At 50.1% G+C, this 18530-nt stretch overlaps 6 protein-coding genes across 6 annotated transcripts; 3 read left to right on the forward strand and 3 right to left on the reverse strand.

Annotated features, from left to right (window-relative positions):
- The first annotated feature begins 664 nt into the window (after window positions 1-664).
- On the forward strand, window positions 665-3331 carry M430DRAFT_136661 (hypothetical protein). The gene is made up of 6 exons (XM_024862473.1): window positions 665-905; window positions 964-1074; window positions 1137-1734; window positions 1893-2187; window positions 2279-2359; window positions 2811-3331. Exons 1-6 carry the CDS (start codon window positions 747-749, stop codon window positions 3034-3036), a joined length of 1470 nt encoding a protein of 489 aa, XP_024722088.1. The 5' UTR covers window positions 665-746; the 3' UTR covers window positions 3037-3331.
- A 5297-nt stretch (window positions 3332-8628) lies between these two features.
- M430DRAFT_49121 (hypothetical protein) lies at window positions 8629-10128 on the reverse strand (the record flags this gene model as incomplete). Its single annotated transcript, XM_024868043.1, has 2 exons — window positions 8629-9857; window positions 9909-10128. The coding sequence occupies 2 exons, from the start codon at window positions 10126-10128 to the stop codon at window positions 8629-8631; spliced, it is 1449 nt and encodes a 482-aa protein (XP_024722089.1).
- A 535-nt stretch (window positions 10129-10663) lies between these two features.
- Window positions 10664-11399, forward strand: M430DRAFT_65176 (hypothetical protein). Its single transcript, XM_024869152.1, has 3 exons — window positions 10664-10920; window positions 10991-11062; window positions 11127-11399. Exons 1-3 carry the CDS (start codon window positions 10704-10706, stop codon window positions 11252-11254), a joined length of 417 nt encoding a protein of 138 aa, XP_024722090.1. The 5' UTR covers window positions 10664-10703; the 3' UTR covers window positions 11255-11399.
- Window positions 11329-14874, reverse strand: M430DRAFT_57334 (hypothetical protein). Its single transcript, XM_024868667.1, has 9 exons — window positions 14682-14874; window positions 14429-14547; window positions 14252-14369; window positions 13590-13735; window positions 13445-13542; window positions 13162-13344; window positions 12971-13115; window positions 12772-12924; window positions 11329-12715 (listed from the first exon to the last, which is right to left on the reverse strand). The coding sequence occupies exons 2-9, from the start codon at window positions 14493-14495 to the stop codon at window positions 11688-11690; spliced, it is 1938 nt and encodes a 645-aa protein (XP_024722091.1). The 5' UTR covers window positions 14496-14547; window positions 14682-14874; the 3' UTR covers window positions 11329-11687.
- A 203-nt stretch (window positions 14875-15077) lies between these two features.
- On the forward strand, window positions 15078-16896 carry M430DRAFT_65178 (hypothetical protein). Its single transcript, XM_024869153.1, has 2 exons — window positions 15078-15299; window positions 15359-16896. Exons 1-2 carry the CDS (start codon window positions 15165-15167, stop codon window positions 16778-16780), a joined length of 1557 nt encoding a protein of 518 aa, XP_024722092.1. The 5' UTR covers window positions 15078-15164; the 3' UTR covers window positions 16781-16896.
- Window positions 16897-17292: 396 nt separating this feature from the next.
- M430DRAFT_40744 (hypothetical protein) lies at window positions 17293-18179 on the reverse strand (the record flags this gene model as incomplete). Its single annotated transcript, XM_024867425.1, has 4 exons — window positions 17293-17349; window positions 17470-17681; window positions 17770-17869; window positions 18053-18179. The coding sequence occupies 4 exons, from the start codon at window positions 18177-18179 to the stop codon at window positions 17321-17323; spliced, it is 468 nt and encodes a 155-aa protein (XP_024722093.1). The 3' UTR covers window positions 17293-17320.
- Window positions 18180-18530: the final 351 nt, after the last annotated feature.

Raw genomic sequence — 18530 nt, forward strand, 5'->3', positions numbered from 1 at the left:
TTAAATACCGTGAAAGCTTCTCATTATTATCAATACGCACTGCACTATAAAACCCTCCCTCCCTATACAATAAGATAAAAGTCCACACGCAATACTCAATTAATCCAGTGTTACCTTAACTTGCTCTCCATTCTTATAAACCCCATTTTTGCTTCTATCTGTGCACATATACACCTTTCAATCAGCTGCTTACCTTACCTATTTATTTATTGCCCTCAACACAATCAATCAATCGTACATATCTGATCTGATCTGATAGCAGCAGGCAATCTTTTATGAGATGACTCACTCTCTGGGTTGGGGGGATTGGGGGATTGGTATATTTTATGATGTGTTTATTTTGGATTGGTTGGATTGGTTGGATTGGGATTGTAGGTATATAGATATGGTAATCAGACAGATTCAGATAGGAGAACTTTCGCCTACCTACGTCACGAAGAGCAAAGATACAGAGACTGGTAGTCAGTCAGGTATGTCTTTATTTGTGAAGAGAGAAAAGAGAGAAAATACAGACTCTAAGAGTTGCTGTCCTGGAGGGGGGGGGGGAGAAGAGTGATCTCTGCGGACTCACGTGACTCAGCCTTGCCTCGGCTCCCTGTCTGGATCGTTATCGCAGCTGCCCCCCGCGCATCGATAACTCCGAACGTTGAAGCATCAACGACATCTTCTTCTGCCAGAATCTCACCAAAGACACATACCCCAGTTTCTCTATCCCTGATCTGTGCCTCTGGGTGTACATATTGGGGATGGCTATCCTAGCCAGCCTGCCCCACGAGATACTGCACGCTATCTTCAGCGGGGTCAAGATCACGGACCTTGCATCGCTGAGGCTCACCTGTCACGCATTCCACGAACTCATATCTGGCAACCGGATCCTCTTCAAAGACGTTTATCTTCAAATCCTGGTAATTATTGATTGATTGTCTTGCAAATTTGAATGTGCTTGGGTTTACAAAGAATTAGGATGAGCCTCCGCGCGTCAAGAAGAATGGGGAAGATTGGGCGTGGGAGATAGAGCTGCAGAGGCTGGTCAAGTTGGAGAGGATCATTGGATTTGATACTGTTGATGCCAAGGCCAGTAAAGATTTTCCTTCTGGTTTTGTTATTCATGCTCCAAAGGACTGACGTTATGATAGAAGCCTCACGTACAATTCGTCAGAGATGTTGTTGGAAGCTATACCGAAACGGCTGACGCCCGGAACTCGAAGAACATTGCTCTGATATCTAAGTTCTTTCGAGACCCCCGCGACCAAGTGGCTTTCCTGTACCAATCCCGTATTTGGGCCAGAGCGAGACAGGCTGTAGTACCCATCACTCCAACGCCCCCTTTCGAAGATGGCCAAGCGAGTGCCCAGCTCCACTGTCTGTATGGCGTCCCTGTGCCCCGACATATGGGGTTCATCAGACACTTACCCTATGCCCGTTCCATTGTCTATGATCTCCGCAACCACTCGGATGCCAGCCTTTGGGGCCCGTATCGTGATGATCCCGTCCTGACAGTGGATTGGGAGAAAATGGAGGCGATTATGATGATACTGGCGCATAGCCTGAGGCTGTTTACAGATCGCACAAAAGGAAGGTTCAAACCGGTGTGGAATGTTCCTTTCAAAGGAGTGTCGCCAGACAGCTTTGTGCCGATCTCGTTGAAAAGGTATCAACAGCCTGCCCCGCCTGTTGATGCTCGGGACCCGTATAACATCTCGGGGACTTGGTTTCGCGTGGTATGTTTCCTCGGTAGGTGGATTTTTCTTTTGAATGTCTTCTCACAAAAGACAATTGTACGACTCTCTGTTAAGATGACTTTCTTCCATAACCATATGGGTCTGGGTTTGCCCTGGAGGTATCGAACGGGCATGATACTTCGAGATCCTCAAGTCTGACTGACTAGCTAGACTACCAAGAGCTGTTCCGTTACAACTTTGCCGACGATGATCCTGGACCTGGGGTTCCTCGTCCACCCCTAGACACCACCGAAGCAGTCCGCCTCATTACCATGGAGCTCCACGTAACCGACATCGAAGAACCAGGTGCGGATGACGACCAAGGGATGCCTGTTGTGTCTTTTAAGGGGAAATCAAAAGCGATGCACACGACCTTTGATCCTGATGCGACTTCATTCGTTCGTGGCACAGTACGAACGACTAAGAAGGGTGACGTGAGGTGGACAACGTTTTCCGTCTATGTTGGGTACGCCATCCTTCTCCTCCCCTCTGCACCCTCCTTTCTTACTGTTTGATATATGTACCCCGCACTAAGCTTCCCGCTGATTCCACTGCAGTGAGACACGTTGGTCCAGCGAAGGAGTACAGGTGGGCGGTGTTCGTTCCTCGAGAGGTGTCCTTGGATTCTGGTCTGATATGTAAGTCCTCCCCCTTGTCCCTTCAAACGCTAGTAATGTATGACCTTGCATTGCAAGATATCAGGTTTGAGAGCCTATCCAGAGAGAGCAAGAGATTTGGCATTTGATCTTTTGGCCGAGCAGACCTCGACATTCTGCAATTTCGAAATGTATTGGCTCACTAGAAGAGCCATAATTGAACAATTGTCGAACTACAAGAGAATAAACTGATCGGGTTTGGCTTTTCCCGGCTCATCCATTCTGTTGTTCTTCAATGAGAGAATAAGATGGCTTGGTCCAGCTCCAACGATGACATCCCACCACACATACCAAAACTCTTCCTCTCTGGATGGCTCTCAAACCAGATATCTTACAAATCAAGTTCCTGCAAACACCATGCTCCCTCATCCTTTCCCCATATTCAAAGCTTCAATAGCCCAAGACTTTATACTGAAAGGACTGTCTATTCTAGAAGACGAAACCGAGAGGGTCCTGCCGGCCCAACGGCTTTCTGGAAAGTCTCGAATGAGTTCAGCGAGGAATTGTCGAAGGATCATCATCTTCATCTTCATCAACACCAGCATCAGCATTATCTGCATCATCAGCATCATCACCACCACCATAATCATGCTCATCATGGTCATAACGAGACTGGCGCTGAGAGTAATGGGGATGAGCATAGTGAGGAGCAAGATTAGGGTAGGGAAGTTGCTATGCCGCAGGAATATCATTGAGGGCTTAGAAGCGAAGAAGCATGAAGATACGACATTCAATGGAGTTTTAGGTCTTTCTATCATGGGGATGGATAGGATAGCCATGGTTTCTAAGTAGGCTAGGAAAGCAGGGCGTTGGGTGGAAATTGGTAGGGAGGGTCAGGAAGTTAATATACTATGGGTAACCAACTCCCGTCTATGGATTTAATAGCTGAGTTAGCAGGTCAGTCAGGCTTGATTTCAGGGACGACCGCTTGCTTCCTCGTTCAATCAATCAAAGTATTCTTTCGTTCTTTCTTTCTTTTCTATAAATCCTGATATCCTGATTATACCATGCGATTGACTGACTGACTGATTGACTGACTGACTGACTGAAAGCCACACATATATCCTACCTACCTTATAGAACACAGAACACAGTAATATATATAAAAAAAACATAAGACAATTTATCTCTACATTCCTTCATAAAATAAACATCATTCATCTTCTTGAGATGGATGCTATTTATTCTTGGAAAATATTAGTTTGTTAGTTAGTTTGTTATTTTGGGATAAAATGAACTTTGAAAACAAATGGCACTCTGAGGTAGGTCAGGTAAGGTAAGGTAGGTATATAATGAGGTGCATGCGTTTTCGCAAAGCTTCTTAGAGAGATTTGAGATTTTAGATTTGGTTCTGTGCTGGGCTGAGTGTGGATGTGGATAGATAGATTAGAGAGTTGAGTTGAGTTGAGTGATAGAAAGGCTATATTCTATATCCTTTCTATATCCTTACTACTTACCTTACTTACTTATCTTATTCTTACCTGTCTCCCTTTTTCTTACCTGCTTACCTGCCTGCCTACGCCCAGACTCGACAGAGAAGTCCGGATCTCTTCCGATATGAGTAATCGAGAGCGGCACCGAGAGGGATTGGGAGACTTGATTAGTTGATGGGCGCGGATAGTTCGGGATTGTGGGGTCGAGGGATCGGTGGAATGGTGGATTGTGGATTGTGTGGTGCGTGGTGGATTGTGAGGTGGGTAAGAAGAGGGTTGGGAACTTGGGAGGGAAGAAAGGTAGGTAAGGTAAGGTAGTGAGAGGGGTTTGGGAGAGGGGTTTGGGAGGGAAGAATTTGGGAAGGGGAGAGGGGGAGTGGGAGGGAAGAAGGGGAGATGGGATGAGATGAGATGGGGGGTTGGAGGGTTTGGGGTTTGGATGGAGGGTTGGATGGATGGAGGGTTGGGAGGGATAGGATTCAGATGGTGTGTGAAGTATGAAGCCCTGCTTGAAAGAGATTTCTCTTTGATTATGGGGTTTCTGCGCTGGTAATAAAATGAAAGGCAAAAGGAGACTGCAGGTGTGATAGCAGAACAGAGACACTTGGAGCATGATAGAACGACCGCATGAGCCCAAGAAAGACCGACCCAAAAGAAGACAGCTTCTGACGGAGAAATGGCTGTTTACCTGCCGTTGATATAGGATCTGGGAATAGCTTCAAAAACGCCCAAGGGAGTGCAGATCTTGCCTCGAAGTGTGCTTAGACAAGGCCCGGGGAGCCGGCTCGGAGCGGAAAAACATGACGCCACGGCGGGAAAAAATTTCAACATCAACCGGACAACGCAGTTCACCGATCTGCACCAGTCAGGAAATGAGGAACGGTTGAACAGCCTATGAAAATCTCTTCAACAACGCATAACGCATAAAGTTATGCGTGGTGCAGGAAGCCCTGATGCGAGGAAAGGGTTTGTAAACATAAGACATCCAGGGTCCCCGTCTCCTTCTCTCCCCTTCTTCTCTCTTGTTTCCTCTCTCTCTCTTTCTCAACGCCGCGTGATCATTTGCGGATGTCCTTAATTAAGAGCATCTCCCACTTACCAGTCGCTCTGGTGAATGCAATGTCTCAATCGTGGTTCAGTCGTGTCTGGGGGAAGTCCAGCCCGCCCGCCACCATCAAGTCTTCGCCTGAAGAGCAAGCTCAAGAGCAGGAGCTGTTCAAGAAGGCCGTCACCGACGCCGTCTCGGCTGCCCTCAAGACCGATGTGTTCACCAAGGCCGTGGCCACGGACTTGGCTTCGCAGCTGCAGCCGTCTCTCAAGGCAGCGATAGATGTCTCCTCTGTCGAATCGAAGCTCCTTGCTGCAAACGATGGCCTCTCCAAACGAGTCGACGAGATCAACACCTCCACAACTGGCAAGCTCGCAGACCTGTCCAGCTCAGTTGAATCGAGCAGCTCCGCAACTGCGGCCAAGGTGTCTGCTATCGAACAAGCTGTGGCACAGATCACCTCGTCGTTGGCAGAGCTGGGGAACAGCGTGAAGGAGCTGCAGCAGCAGGTTGCTTCACCAGACACTTCATTGTTGTCTTCGCACACTGAGAAGTTGGATGGCATTGCTTCGGATCTCAAATCAATCCAGGCACAAGTCGCTTCTCCGGACACATCTATCCTCTCTTCCCACACCACCAAGCTCGACAACATCGCTACGGAACTGGCTGCTATCAAGGACAATGCGGAGACCAGCTCTACGCTGAAGACCATCTCAGCAGACCTTGCCTCTCTCAAGACCGACCTCAAGGACAACGACTCCAGCGCCAAGATCCTGGAGGGCGTCAACGCTTCCAACGCTTCCCACACCGCTCATGCTGCCGCCTTGGCCGAGATTAGGGCCGCTACGTCCACCCCTGCCCCTGTCCCAGAACCCACTGATCTTACCGGTCTCGAGTCTTCCGTCAAGTCTATCATTGCCACCTTGGACTCTCAGGGTAGCACTCTCAACGAAATCAAGACCGCCGCTTCTGCCCCTGCCCCAGCCCCCGAGAAGGTTGACCTGTCCCCCATTGAAGAATCTGTCAAGACTGTTATCACCACCTTGGGTGCTCAATCCGCTACCCTGGACGAGATTAAGGCTGCTGCCTCTGCCCCTGCGCCTGCAGCTGAGAAGGTTGACCTTGCTCCTATTGAGGAGTCTGTGAAGTCTGTCATCACTACCCTGAGTGCTCAATCCGCTACTCTCGATGAAATCAAGGCCGTTGCTTCTGCCCCTGCCCCTGCAGCAGAGAAGGTTGACCTTGCCCCTATTGAAGAATCTGTCAAGACTGTTATTACCACCTTGGGTGCTCAATCCGCTACCCTCGACGAGATCAAGGCTGCTGCTTCTGCCCCTGCTCCTGCCCCTGAGAAGGTTGACCTTGCACCTATCGAGGAATCCGTGAAGACCGTCATTACGACATTGGGAGCCCAGACTGCCACCCTGGAGGAGATCAAGGCCGCTGCCTCCGCGCCAGCACCAGCCGCTGAGAAGGTCGACCTCACTCCTATTGAGGAGTCTGTCAAGACCGTCATCACCACCTTGGGAGCTCAGTCCGCTACTCTCGATGAAATCAAGGCCGCTGCCTCTGCCCCTGCCCCTGCCGTAGAGAAGGTCGACCTCAGCCCTATTGAGGAGTCTGTGAAGACCGTCATTACGACATTGGGAGCCCAGACTGCTACTCTGGAGGCCCAGTCCGCTACTCTCGCGGAAATCAAGACCGTGGCATCGAACCCAGCACCCGCCGCTGAGAAGGTCGACCTCGCCCCTATCGAAGAGTCTGTAAAGACCGTCATCACAACCCTAGGCGCTCAAACTGCCACTCTGGAGGCTCAGAGCACCACCCTGGCCGAGATCAAGACGGCTACATCCACCCCCGCCGAGAAGGTTGATCTCGCGCCGATCGAAGAGTCCGTCAAGACTGTCATCACGACATTGGGCTCTCAAACTGCCACTCTCGAGGCCCAGTCTGCTACCCTGGCAGAAATCAAGACCGTGGCATCGACCCCAGCACCAGCCGCTGAAAAGGTCGACCTCGCCCCTATTGAAGAGTCTGTCAAGACTGTCATCACGACCTTAGGTGCTCAGAGCACTACCTTGGAGGAGATCAAGACGGCTACATCCACCCCCGCTGAGAAGACCGACCTCGCTCCTCTCGAGACCTCTGTCAAGACAATCATCACCACCCTCGACACTCAGACCACCACCCTCTCCGAGATCAAGTCTGCTTCATCTAGCGCCGACATTCTCTCTGCGATCAACGCTCAAGATGCTATCCTAGCCGAGATCAAGAACTCCACCACTTCCACGGAGATCACCACCAGCATCGCAGCCGTCAAATCCGACATCTCGGCATCAAAGGAAGCCGTGATTGAGAAGGTCGACTCCCTCAAGTCGGTCATCGAAGCTATCCCAGCACCGGCCGCGAAGGCTGAAGTGAGCGAGGTCACCGAGGAGAAGGAGAACGGAAACTAAAGAGATGCGTTATGATAATTCATTCATATTAGAGGTAGAAGAGAGGTAGTAGAGAAGTAGAAGGGATAACAGAGCAAAAAAACAGCAACAACAACAACAACAAACAACAACAACCACCACCCAGAAAAAAATGGATATGGATATGATATGAATATTAGGGGGAGATGACAAAGAATGAGAAATAATGGGTGGAATGTTATGTTACGCCGATGATGTGGATTGCGGTTTTAAGATCTGTTCGATTCGACGAGATGCATGCTCTATACCCTTTTGCTTCACACAATGTCGGTGTTTTCAGCTCAGCGCATGAGAGATGGCTTATGACCCCCCCTGATGGCTAGTCTAGTTTTTTTTTGATCCGCGAGATTGTATGTCTGTCTGTTTATATATTAATGTTAGCAATAAAGATCGATCGTTTTTTTCCTCTGTCTCATATATTGGTAGTTTCTCCCTGCAGTAGTATCTTTGATCTTGACCTTGATCTTACCTCCTATTCGTTCCTCCTCTATTTCATAGTCTCCACCGTAGTTTCTCTCCGCTACACAACATACGTACATACATACATACATATACGCATGCATATACATATAGATAAAGCACAGATCGTGCATATAGTAGGGGAGGGGATAGAATAAGAGAGGGGACGGCGATGCTGTGCGTGTGTCGATACCTAGTTAAGGACGCGTGATTAGAGCGTGAAGCGTGAGGTGTGAGGTGTGAAGATTATAGAGGGAGAGAAAGGGGAGGAGCGGTATGTGTATTTTGAAACCAAGGAATATTCATCCAACTAGATGAAACAAAACGAAATTTTAAATGAATTACTTATTTATTCCTCCCAAGAGCTGCTGCGTTTATAAAGAATGTCTTGCGCGCATTGGATAGGGGGTTGGATCCTTCCTTCCTTCCTTCCTTCCCTCCCTTACTCACAATATAGAATTTTCCGAGGAACAAGTTCGAAAAGACATCGTTTGGATCTTTAGGAACTTGAAAAAGACGATGGACAGTCAAAAAATCAAAAGCGTTTAAATAAGGTACAGTATCAATTACTGTTATAAAAATTCCTTGACTTAATCCTAACATTGAGGTAGATGCAGAACTTTATCCACAATCTCAATCTCCTAACTAGGTAGAGACTAGCAACTTATACATTGTATATAAACCACGTTGATAGGAGAATATCATATCATACAAGCTTTTTGGTATAATCGTAAACACAGAGAATAACTCCTTGCCCATTTTTCTCCACGCAAAAACCAGCTTGAAGCTTAGCAAATGCGTACCGTGAGAGGAATCGCCCTATCCACATCCTTAAAGTCAACGAGGTCGCGTAGTAGCCGTAGCCGCTGAAGCAATCTGCGTTAATATAGCTCCCTCCTCCGCCAAGCTGTCCGCTCGTCGATGGACAGGCGCATGGCCCTCGGTACCCTTTCCGCCCGTCCTCTGCTGCTGCGACGGTTCGACGACCATGCTGCCCCTCTTCTCCTGAAGCGCCCCAGGTCCAGGATCTGGATTCCCGGCCAGAGGACTTCCGTGAAGACTGCCGTTCTCGCCAGCTGGCGGAGAAGCCCCGTTAGCGAACTGCGGCACCGAACCCAGCTCGCTGTCTCGGATATCCCGCCACGAACATTTTGCGTGTTTCTTTGTGCATGCCGTGCAAGCGGTGAGATGCTTGGTGCAATCGAAGTTCAGACGTCGGCATCTGTCACATGGGGGGTAGATGGCGTCTCCTCGAGCTAATTTCTCGATCTTAGCAGCCATCCGGATCCGGTATTGGTTTTCAGTGCTCTCGTCGGAGCCTGTGAGGGGTTGGGACAACCGACGGTCGAAATCTTGTGGTCCTGTATTAAAGGTATGGAAGGCGTCGGTGTTTATGCGGTTAACTTTCGGTCGGGGCTGATATGTCATGGGACTGCGACGATCACCAGATGTGAACTGTTCCAGGAGATCTTGCTGTAACTTTGCAGCTTCATTGCTAACTGGGTTTGGTGACCGGGCGTTGATGGCGGAGAAAGGTTGGGCTGTGAATGTGCGTGTTTGATGGCCTTCAACCGCAGCCTGATCTCCAGCCTTCCGCGCCATGATGGCCGATTTCCGACCTTTGAGATGATAGTTGAGTTGTCTTGCTTTGCCGGCAACTGCATCGGCTCTCTTGATGAGCATGGCAAGACGAGCCTCGAGAATGTTCAGCGTGCCTACTTCCGCCAACTCGTCTTCGGCGATAGGTTGATTCGGGATCACTCGCTCGGGGGCCCCGGACTTGACCAAGCGATAATCCTCCTCGGAGATCTCGACTTGTCCCCCGCGGATGTAAAGGCGACAGATTTTGCTACCATTGCCCGCCTCACTCAAGATGAAGTCAGAAGGACTGGCCCGCGCGAAGTTAACTATATCGAGCCAGGATGGGGGTGACTGAGCCAGACCAAAAGAGTCTTGAACGACCTTGATAGGGCCATCAAAAAGTTTCTCAAAAGACTTTAGAAGCAGAGGTCCAGTAAGTTTGGCTCCAAGATTGGCGGCCAAACTCTCATGGCGCTGGAGAACGCCTATGGATGGGTCAGACACGCTGTCAGGTAGGTATAAACATCAACACGCACCTTCATAATCATCAATCATAGCCAGAACATCACCAAAAGTGTCCATATCCCCTTCAATCAACTTCAGCTTCTCAGCTCTCGCCTTCACCAAGTAATTGATTTGCGTAATATTGCTCGGGTGAGCTACTTGCGGCGGCGGTGGCAGCGGTCTCGTGACAGGTTCCTCAACAGGACTGCGTTTCCGCTTTGCTCCGGGGGATTCTGGGTTGGGCGACTCCATTTTCTCTTTTTCTCGGACTCAGTTGATCTCCAAAGAGTGAGAGTCCGGGAGTTTTGGAAGTGTTTGGTGTTGATGCTGATGGGGAGTTGGGGAGGGGGAGGAGAGGGGAGGCCGGAGCGGGGAGGCGGCGGAACCTACGCTGCGGTGCAGATCAATTTCTCTTTCCCGCCAAAAGGGATGATTGTTTGCCTGCTTTTCTCTTGTACAACGGCGGAAAGCGTTCTCAGGGAGACACTGGGATCCCGCTCGTCGTTGTCAGTAGCGATTTATTGAGTGAAGGGATCGCAGGGAGATTCTCAGATGCCTACGCATTTCTCCTCTTGGTTGCTGCGGGAATGTTCCTCCTCCTCCCTTCCTCCCTTCCTCCCTCCACTCTCAGCGGAATTTCTCCCTCCGCGCCTCGGCTCTCGTATTAGGTAAGCCTTTCCCCCCCGCCTCCCTCCGCCGCCGCTCCTAGTCTCCTTCCAGCGTAGCGCCATCTCAGCGTCCATTCCGCGGTCCCCCCACATTCGCACGATTGATTTTCAGCCTCACGCGTCCAAGGACCTACCCCAGCAGCGAGCGAGCAAAAGAAGATGTCCTCACAACCACACGCACGAGGCGGCCGCGGAGGAGGAGGAGGGCGCGGCGAATATCGCGGCAGGGGCGGTGGGCGAGGCGGCCACGCGGAAGGACGAGGAGGAGGTGCGCAGGCTGGAGGGGAGAGGGAAAGGCCCAAGAAGGAGAATATTTTGGATTTGGGCAAGTATATGGACAAGCGGATTACGGTCAAGTTTACCGGTGGTCGTGAGGGTGAGTTTCTCTTTCCCGGGTTTAGAGAGATTAGGAGGCATGGGGCTTCTTTTGGCTAATGGAGAAATAGTGACGGGCACCTTAAAAGGATACGATGCGCTCATGAATCTGGTGCTGGATGATGTTTCCGAGGTTCTTCGTGGTATGCATATCCCCTAGCTGTCCGTTAGCCCTTCTTGCACTCCTACTGATCACCATGTCTGCAGACGATGAAGGCAACGAATCCTCGAGAACATTAGGCTTGGTAGTAGCGAGGGGAACATTACTGGTACTTGTCAGCCCAGTGGATGGGAGTGAGGAAATTGCAAACCCGTTTGCGCAGCAAGAGGAATGATCAGGAATGCATCAGGATTGAGATTGGGAAAGTATGCTGCGCGAGGAATTGGGGGACGTCCGTGGGTGGAGAAAATCAGCCGCGGGCTATCATTGCCGGGATGCACTTGATACTACGTGATGGCATATGGAACTGCACATCTGGCAGACGGCTGGACAGAACGGCTAGAATGAGTAGCCAGATATCATAATACCAAAAAGGCAGTAGAAAAGGATTCAAGTCTCACTGACGCGCACAAACAGAAGAGCGGTGGGGTTTTATCAGTGTTTTATTGTATTTCTGTCTACTCTACACATCGCAAATGAATCTCGTATCTACCGCTTCTTATTCCATATTCAACCTATGTCCTCGCCATTATTCTGCAGGGCGTACCATACATCATGATTAATTGCAAGTACCATCACCGCCATCACTACCATCAATATCCAACCCTTCAGTATCTACCCTTGGCAGGCTTTTGCAACTCCGCAAAGGCGGCAGTCACCTGCTTCTTCAATTCCCGATACGTAACCACGAAGGAAGTCTGCTCATCTCTGCTGGTCAGGCAAACCTTCTCATCGATGCCAGCATCTAGCTTATTCAAGCATCGGAGAATATGCGCCAGATCTAACACCGGGCGACCATCAGCGTCTACTTGATGGAAGACATAATCTCTGAATAATTTGAGCATGTATCGCTCGCCATTCTCGCTCCAGTTCCTATCTCCTTCATATTCAGGCCTCTCGTTGATTGCTCCAAGCTTGGCCATCAAACGTAAGAGTCTGCCATTCTCAAGCTCGCGGCTGAGTTCGGATGTTTGCGAATCGATTGCATGCAGACTGCTGTCGAATGTAGATACAAGATGGCCAGAAATCCCACTGAGGAAATCATCAATGCTCTTGACCGCCGGCGCCTGAGCGGGAGTTAGGAGCCATGCAACAGTGTCACGGAGCTCTGCGGTATAAGTTCGACCCAATTGGTCAACAGCGTTCTTTAGAACGATATTCGGTGAGAAGTTATTGGTGCCGACAGCCAGGATGAGCTTTCCGAAGTGGATGAAGTCTTCCTGCTGCAGTTCTGCAAGTGGTCGCTGAGCATCGTACTGGACAACATCGAGTACAGAACATGCGCCGAGGCGAATGCGACTCTTGTCCGTGAGGATGACCTTGCTGGGGTCCATGCACCTAACTGCTAGATTTGCAGCGTGAACAGACTTGATGGCAGAAGCAATCTGGACAATGTAACCCCAGAGGACCTTTTCTGGAACTGCCGCAGGAACGCGGTTACCAAATCGATTGGTACTGGTAGAATGGTGCTCAACCAATGTCTTGGACAATGGGAAGTAATCAGTGACAAAGATGAGTGAGCTGTCACCGAAGGCGCGTGTGGTAAACGCGTCAATGACCGAAACAACACTTCCGTTGTCAACTCGTCGCCAATCCTTGACAGATCTAATGGCATTTTCATTTGTCAAACGGTAACCTGGATGGAATCAGTACAATGCTCGATAGTAGTTTTAGGGGAAAGGATATTCTCACCTTCAAGTCGCCTCAGACAATACATTTTGCCATTCTTGCTTGAGGTAGCCTTGTAAACCCAGCCGGGGAACCCAAAAACAGTGGCACTCTTTTGATGGCTAGTATCCAGAGCGACCAAGGTATGGAAGTTATCAAGGGTGGGGAGTTGTGAGTCTTCTGTGATCAGTAATTGGGCAATCCGCGGGGGAAGAAGACATACTTGGCATGACTTGAAGTGTTGCTTCGGCCTTCTTTTGTAGTTCTTCTCGCAGCTTCTCCGGCATGAAGAAGTCATGAGTAAGTCTCTGATAAGCTAAAAGATCCTCCCGGTGTGGCCCAATTGGAGCGTAAAGGTGATATTGGAGCTAGAACACGTCAACAGACGTGTGCGATACTAATCTGGAAACTTACCGGCTGAGCCGGAGCAGTGTAGGTCGATTGAGCAGCGTAATAAGCTGCTCCATTATTGGCGAGGCTGCTCGTATCCTCGAGATACGGATTATATGGTGTTGGAGGCATAGCTTGAGCTACGCTGGACATGGAAAATGGATCAAATGGAACCTGCGATTCTGTGCCTGTCCCGTTGGTGGCAACCTTTTTTCAATGTCAGATGAGTTTGTTGACTTTGTCGTGGCAGGTAAGAATAAATGGATGTGCTAGAAGAAGCGAGGGCAAAAAAGAGCGAAACACCTACTGCCTGAGATAAATCATAGCTTTGAGGTGTAAACTCTCTAATCTGTGCCGGATTGAAGGCCGGTGGCTCAGATTCAAGAGGGGCGGGAGTAGCAGTCCCTAAATATGTTAGTATAGGCAAGCATCTCTGATGATTTATTACATACCACTAGCTAATCCACGGGGCGTAAACGGAGCCGCACTGGCAGCTTGAGAGGAAATCGTAGCACCTGTGCTAGATGATACAGGCAGTGTAGATGGAGTAAATGAAGGGGAATCAACATTAAACATGCCCCTGGCGGATTTTCTGCCCCTATTTGTCTTTGTCAGTAACTAGGCGACTTTTTTTGTACAATTATGGCCAAGAAGACTATTGATAACTGAGTTTGCCGTGGTCCACAGGTGAAGGTAAATCACCACTGAAGTCCCCATTCAAGCCCGTTTGGTGGATACTTTAGTTCAAGGCGAATGCAGCTGCCAGTGTCGACGTATTGCAGCATGCTTTCTTCGGGCAGCGGGAGTAGCGGCATGGAATACAAGAGTGTGGTGTTTGGGGTTGATTAAAAGGATTGTTGGGAAAAGATGCCCAGATTTACGATATCCATTTCAGATCTGTGGAATCGCGTCCTGGGCTCCTCAACCAGTGCCTTACAGGACCTGCTAAGTCCTATGACATCGACATCCAAGCAACAGCGTTGACCCAGGAGCCTTGCAACATATTGGATCCATTGAGAACGAACACACGATAGTGGAACTGGGGTGCCATATGTTTGTACCTCGTTTTCTCTCCTTGGGTATATCCATTAAATAAACGAGACTGTATACTTACGAATCTTGTTGCGCAGAAAGCGTCTTGTTTGGATCATGATTAAAGGCACAGCCCTGATCCTCATAGCGACAATGGCCGTATATCAGTACATTTCTGCAAAGAGTGTCCTTTGCATTTTCTGGGTCTTGTATCAGCGCCCGGTCTTCCACATCCTTCAAGCTGCCAAGCTTCACATACCGCGTCCTCTTGGTCGCGGAGAGCCCGCTGGCTTCCGCAACTCTGGTTGGAACCTTGTGGCCGCCATTGTTGGTTCTTTCGTCAACTATCTGCCACACCCCGATGACACGTCACGGAGCCTGCGAGAAGTCAGTACGGGTCTCAATTGAGTCGCAGCAGCATGCAAGCATAGCTGGCAAGCATTGATGCTTGCCCAGCAGATACACACGCGTAATAATGCTTGAAGTGAGGCCAGGCACTGGAAGACGCTTACTTGACTCTGGCGGACATATCTCAAGACGCGGTCGGAGTAGGCGGGGGCTCTCCCATCGGGGAAGCAGGACTCGTATTTCTCAAGCTGCGTGTATACAGATCGTGGTGTGGAGGAAATCACAGGTCCATCGCCGAGACGTTGACGCTGGTATGTTGATTTCGATTTCGTGATTCTGTGTCGCGATGCCTTTGATGTTCACTTCTGCGGGGCGATAATGAGCCCGTGCCCCGTGCCAGAAACTCAGAAGGCTGACGGCCTGAGGCTTGACGCCCCTGCTAGTCGCGGAGAATCGGCGCTTTTCTCCGAAATGTGGCTTGTCCGTAAATGATCACGATCGCTCGGTTAGCTACGTAGTTTGACGTTCATGGCCTTTCCAGAGATTCCACCTATATTATACGGAGCAATATCTCCAGAAGTCAACCTCCTGGTTCCTGACATGCAAGCCTAGCAAAACAATAGGTCGTCCTAGACCGTGGCACAAGAATGGCTGCACCTGAAATTGACATCAGCCAGCTGTCTGCGGAGCAACAGCTGGCCTTACAACAGTACACTTCGGTCACGGATCAAGACATCCAGGCGGCCATACCACTCCTCCAGCGATCTCAGTGGAATGTGCAAGTGAGTGGAAGGAAACTGTAGTCAATACATACTATATGCATTCTCTAACGTCTGCGTAGATTGCAATTGCCAAGTTCTTCGACGGTGAGGGTCCAGATCCAGTCGCAGAAGCCATAGCAGCACAGAACATTCCCCCGCCTCGAGCTGCGCGACAGGAGAACCTTCAAGAGAGCCTCCTCCTTGGGTCTTCGCCTTTTACAAATCGGGCGAGACAGCAAAATGCTCCGGATGATGCACCTCGAATAGTTCCACAACCCGAAGATCAAGTCGTTCGACGACCTCCCTTCCTTCTCGCCCTCCTCTTCACACCCTTCAACCTTCTGTATAGGTTATTCTCCACGACACTTGGGCTCTTCTCTTACCTTACACCCTTTCTGCCTCGGATATTTAGGCCCAATCCTGTCACCGGAACTACCAGACAATCGAATACTGGGGGAAGGAGATCTCTGAGGCCCCGAGATGCCGCTGCTCGATTGAAACGTGAATTTGAGGAGGAATACGGGGAGAATTCTCTTCCATTCTTTGAAGGCGGCTATGCACAAGCATTGGACCTGGCTAAAAAGGATCTCAAATTCCTCCTCATAATAATCACCTCTCCCGAACATGACGATACTCCCTCGTTCATCCGCGAAACCCTCCTCTCTACCGAAGTTCAGGACTTTTTAAATAACCCCACTAATGAGATAATACTCTGGGTCGGCGATGTCCGAGATTCAGAAGCATATCAGGTCTCCACCGCCTTACGATGCAATAAATTTCCCTTTACCGCGTTAATAGCACATACCCCGCAACAGAGCTCTACTTCCATGTCAGTACTTGCACGATTGACGGGGCCGATGCCAGCTGGCACATACATTGCAAAATTACAAGCCGCAATCACCTCTCATTCCGAGCAGTTACGAACCGTTCGTGAAACACGGAACGCACAGAACTTCGAGAGAACCTTACGGCAGGAGCAAGATTCAGCGTACGAACGCTCGTTGGCCCAGGACCGAGAGCGCGCAAGATTAAAGAGAGAAGCCGAGGCTGCCGCCGCAGAACAAGAAAGGCGGGAGAAAGAACAAGCAGAAGCCGCAGCCGCTCTGCTAGAGAAGAAGAAACAATGGAGACAATGGCGAGCCCAGAACATCGCTCCCGAACCTCCGGCAGATTCCAAAGACGTAGTACGAATCGCCCTAAAGCTACCAGAAGCAGCACGGATCACTCGAAGGTTCTCAGCCCAAGCAAGCATAGACGAACTCTACGCCTTCGTAGACTGTTACGAATTCCTCAACTCCAGCTCCCCCTCTGAAACCCCCTCGATAACTAAACCAGAAGCCTATACGCACCTCTTTGATTTCCGCCTCGTCTCCACCCTCCCCCGCGTCGTCTACGCCCCTGACGCCGCCGGCACGCTCAGCGAACTCATCGGGAAGAATGGGAATCTGATCGTGGAACCTATCTCTGATGATGAAGAAGAGGAGGAGGAGGATGAGGAATGAGTTGGTGGGATTTTTTTTAGAAAGTATAAGGCGTTCTTTGTGGTGGATGCATATCAGATGGGTTTGTTCTGGGGGGGAAGCGTGTGCAGATTTATGTAAGACCATAAGAAAGGGCTTTCTTGGAAAGCCTGGAATAATATTATTATATTATCTATGAATTATAGGTAGAGAATCCTGAACCTACCTACTTACTGTGGGTAATTCATATGGTGCAGTGCGGTGCTATGCCTACTTGCTATGTTAGGTACCTAGGTACTTGACACACATCACTCCCCTTAGCCGCCGACCTAGCAGGTAACTTTCCGGCTCCCCTTTATCTATCTTTATGTTCACGATATCACCATAAGGTAGATAGGAAGAGGGCGATGGAATGGAATGGAATGGAATACATATTATATTAATCTATATAATATAATATATAACATCTCTCACCCCTGCAGCCGCCTCTATCCCAAACCAAACGTTCCAAACTAGGCAGCCTGTAGATAAATATAAATTCAATCAATATAAATAGGATATCGTATCATCTCGTGTCATTATTTATGCGAGGATCTTCTCAGCAACGGAGACTATTTGTGTGCGAAGTATTGTTAGCAAATGTTCCTTTTCTTTTGATTCCAGAAACCGAAGATCCCTGGCCCTGACCCAACTCCTCCTCCTCGAACTGGCAAATAAGGGAGAGGACTCACCATCAGTTCCAAGGTTGTCGGGCTCAATGTTCACGCTCTTGACCTTGCCATCCAGGGTCGTGATCGCGTAGCGCTTGCTTCGGTTGGTGCCCAGGAACGGGGCAGCCGGGAACTCGACGTCCAGGGCGCGGGTGAAGGAGCCGTCATGGTCGCCCAGGAAGCGGATGCCGCTCTTCTTCTCGGCATCGAGGGACTTGCCCCACGCGTTCATGCTGTGGCGGGTTAGTTATAGTTTAATTGGTTGGAGCCTGGTGGTGGGGCAAGGGGAGGAAAGGAAAGGAAAGGAAAGGGGGGGCGTACACGAAAGCATCGTTGACGGAGACGACGAACACCTTGCCGGCGCTCGAGAGCTTCGGGTGGTTGATGTAGCCGGGGATGTGCGAGTCGCTGCAGGCAGGGCCTGGGCTATGATCAGCAGGGTTCGCAGCTTTATGTTCGTGTATACATGGGTATCTTCTTGGGTGGGGGGTGTGGGGGGAGCATTGCTTGGCTGGGAAACTCTTGCGCCAGCTCGGCGGGGTTTCCTTGCGGTGTTGGAATCGATGCAAGAAGCCCAGAAAAGGACAATTGGAGGTAGACGTACTGAAAGCCGCTGGAACACCAATGATCAGACCAGGTCCTGAAGCCAACTCAGTGGCGAGGTTGACCTTCCCTCCTGGGTTCCCCTCCACGAGCTCAATGCTGGGAATAGCGTCTCCGACTTGGACCATGATTGCGGTTTTTGTTTTGGAGAGAAATCAAGTAAGAGAAGTGAGAAATGAGAAGTGAGAAGGGCGATGCAATTGAGTCTGTATGAGAGGATGGGCAGTATAGAGAGCCATCATAGCCAGAGGGACGCTGTCCTTTTGTACCCAAAGCATTGTCTCCTTGAACCCATCTCACGACCCCGCCATGAGCACGAAGCCACAACTAAGGTGGAAACCCGCGGCCTCAGGCGCCGCAGGGCGAGAAGGCAATTCCAAATTATTGCGCAGACGAGGGAGAGGCCGGCGGTGCTACTGCAGGGAGGGCGTGGTATGTTGCGCCTCTGTCTGCGGTGAGGAGAGAGGTTCTTCGTTGCG

This window comes from Amorphotheca resinae (genome assembly GCF_003019875.1).
Source record: "Amorphotheca resinae ATCC 22711 unplaced genomic scaffold M430scaffold_4, whole genome shotgun sequence".
NCBI classification, from domain to species: Eukaryota; Fungi; Ascomycota; class Leotiomycetes; order Helotiales; family Amorphothecaceae; genus Amorphotheca; species Amorphotheca resinae.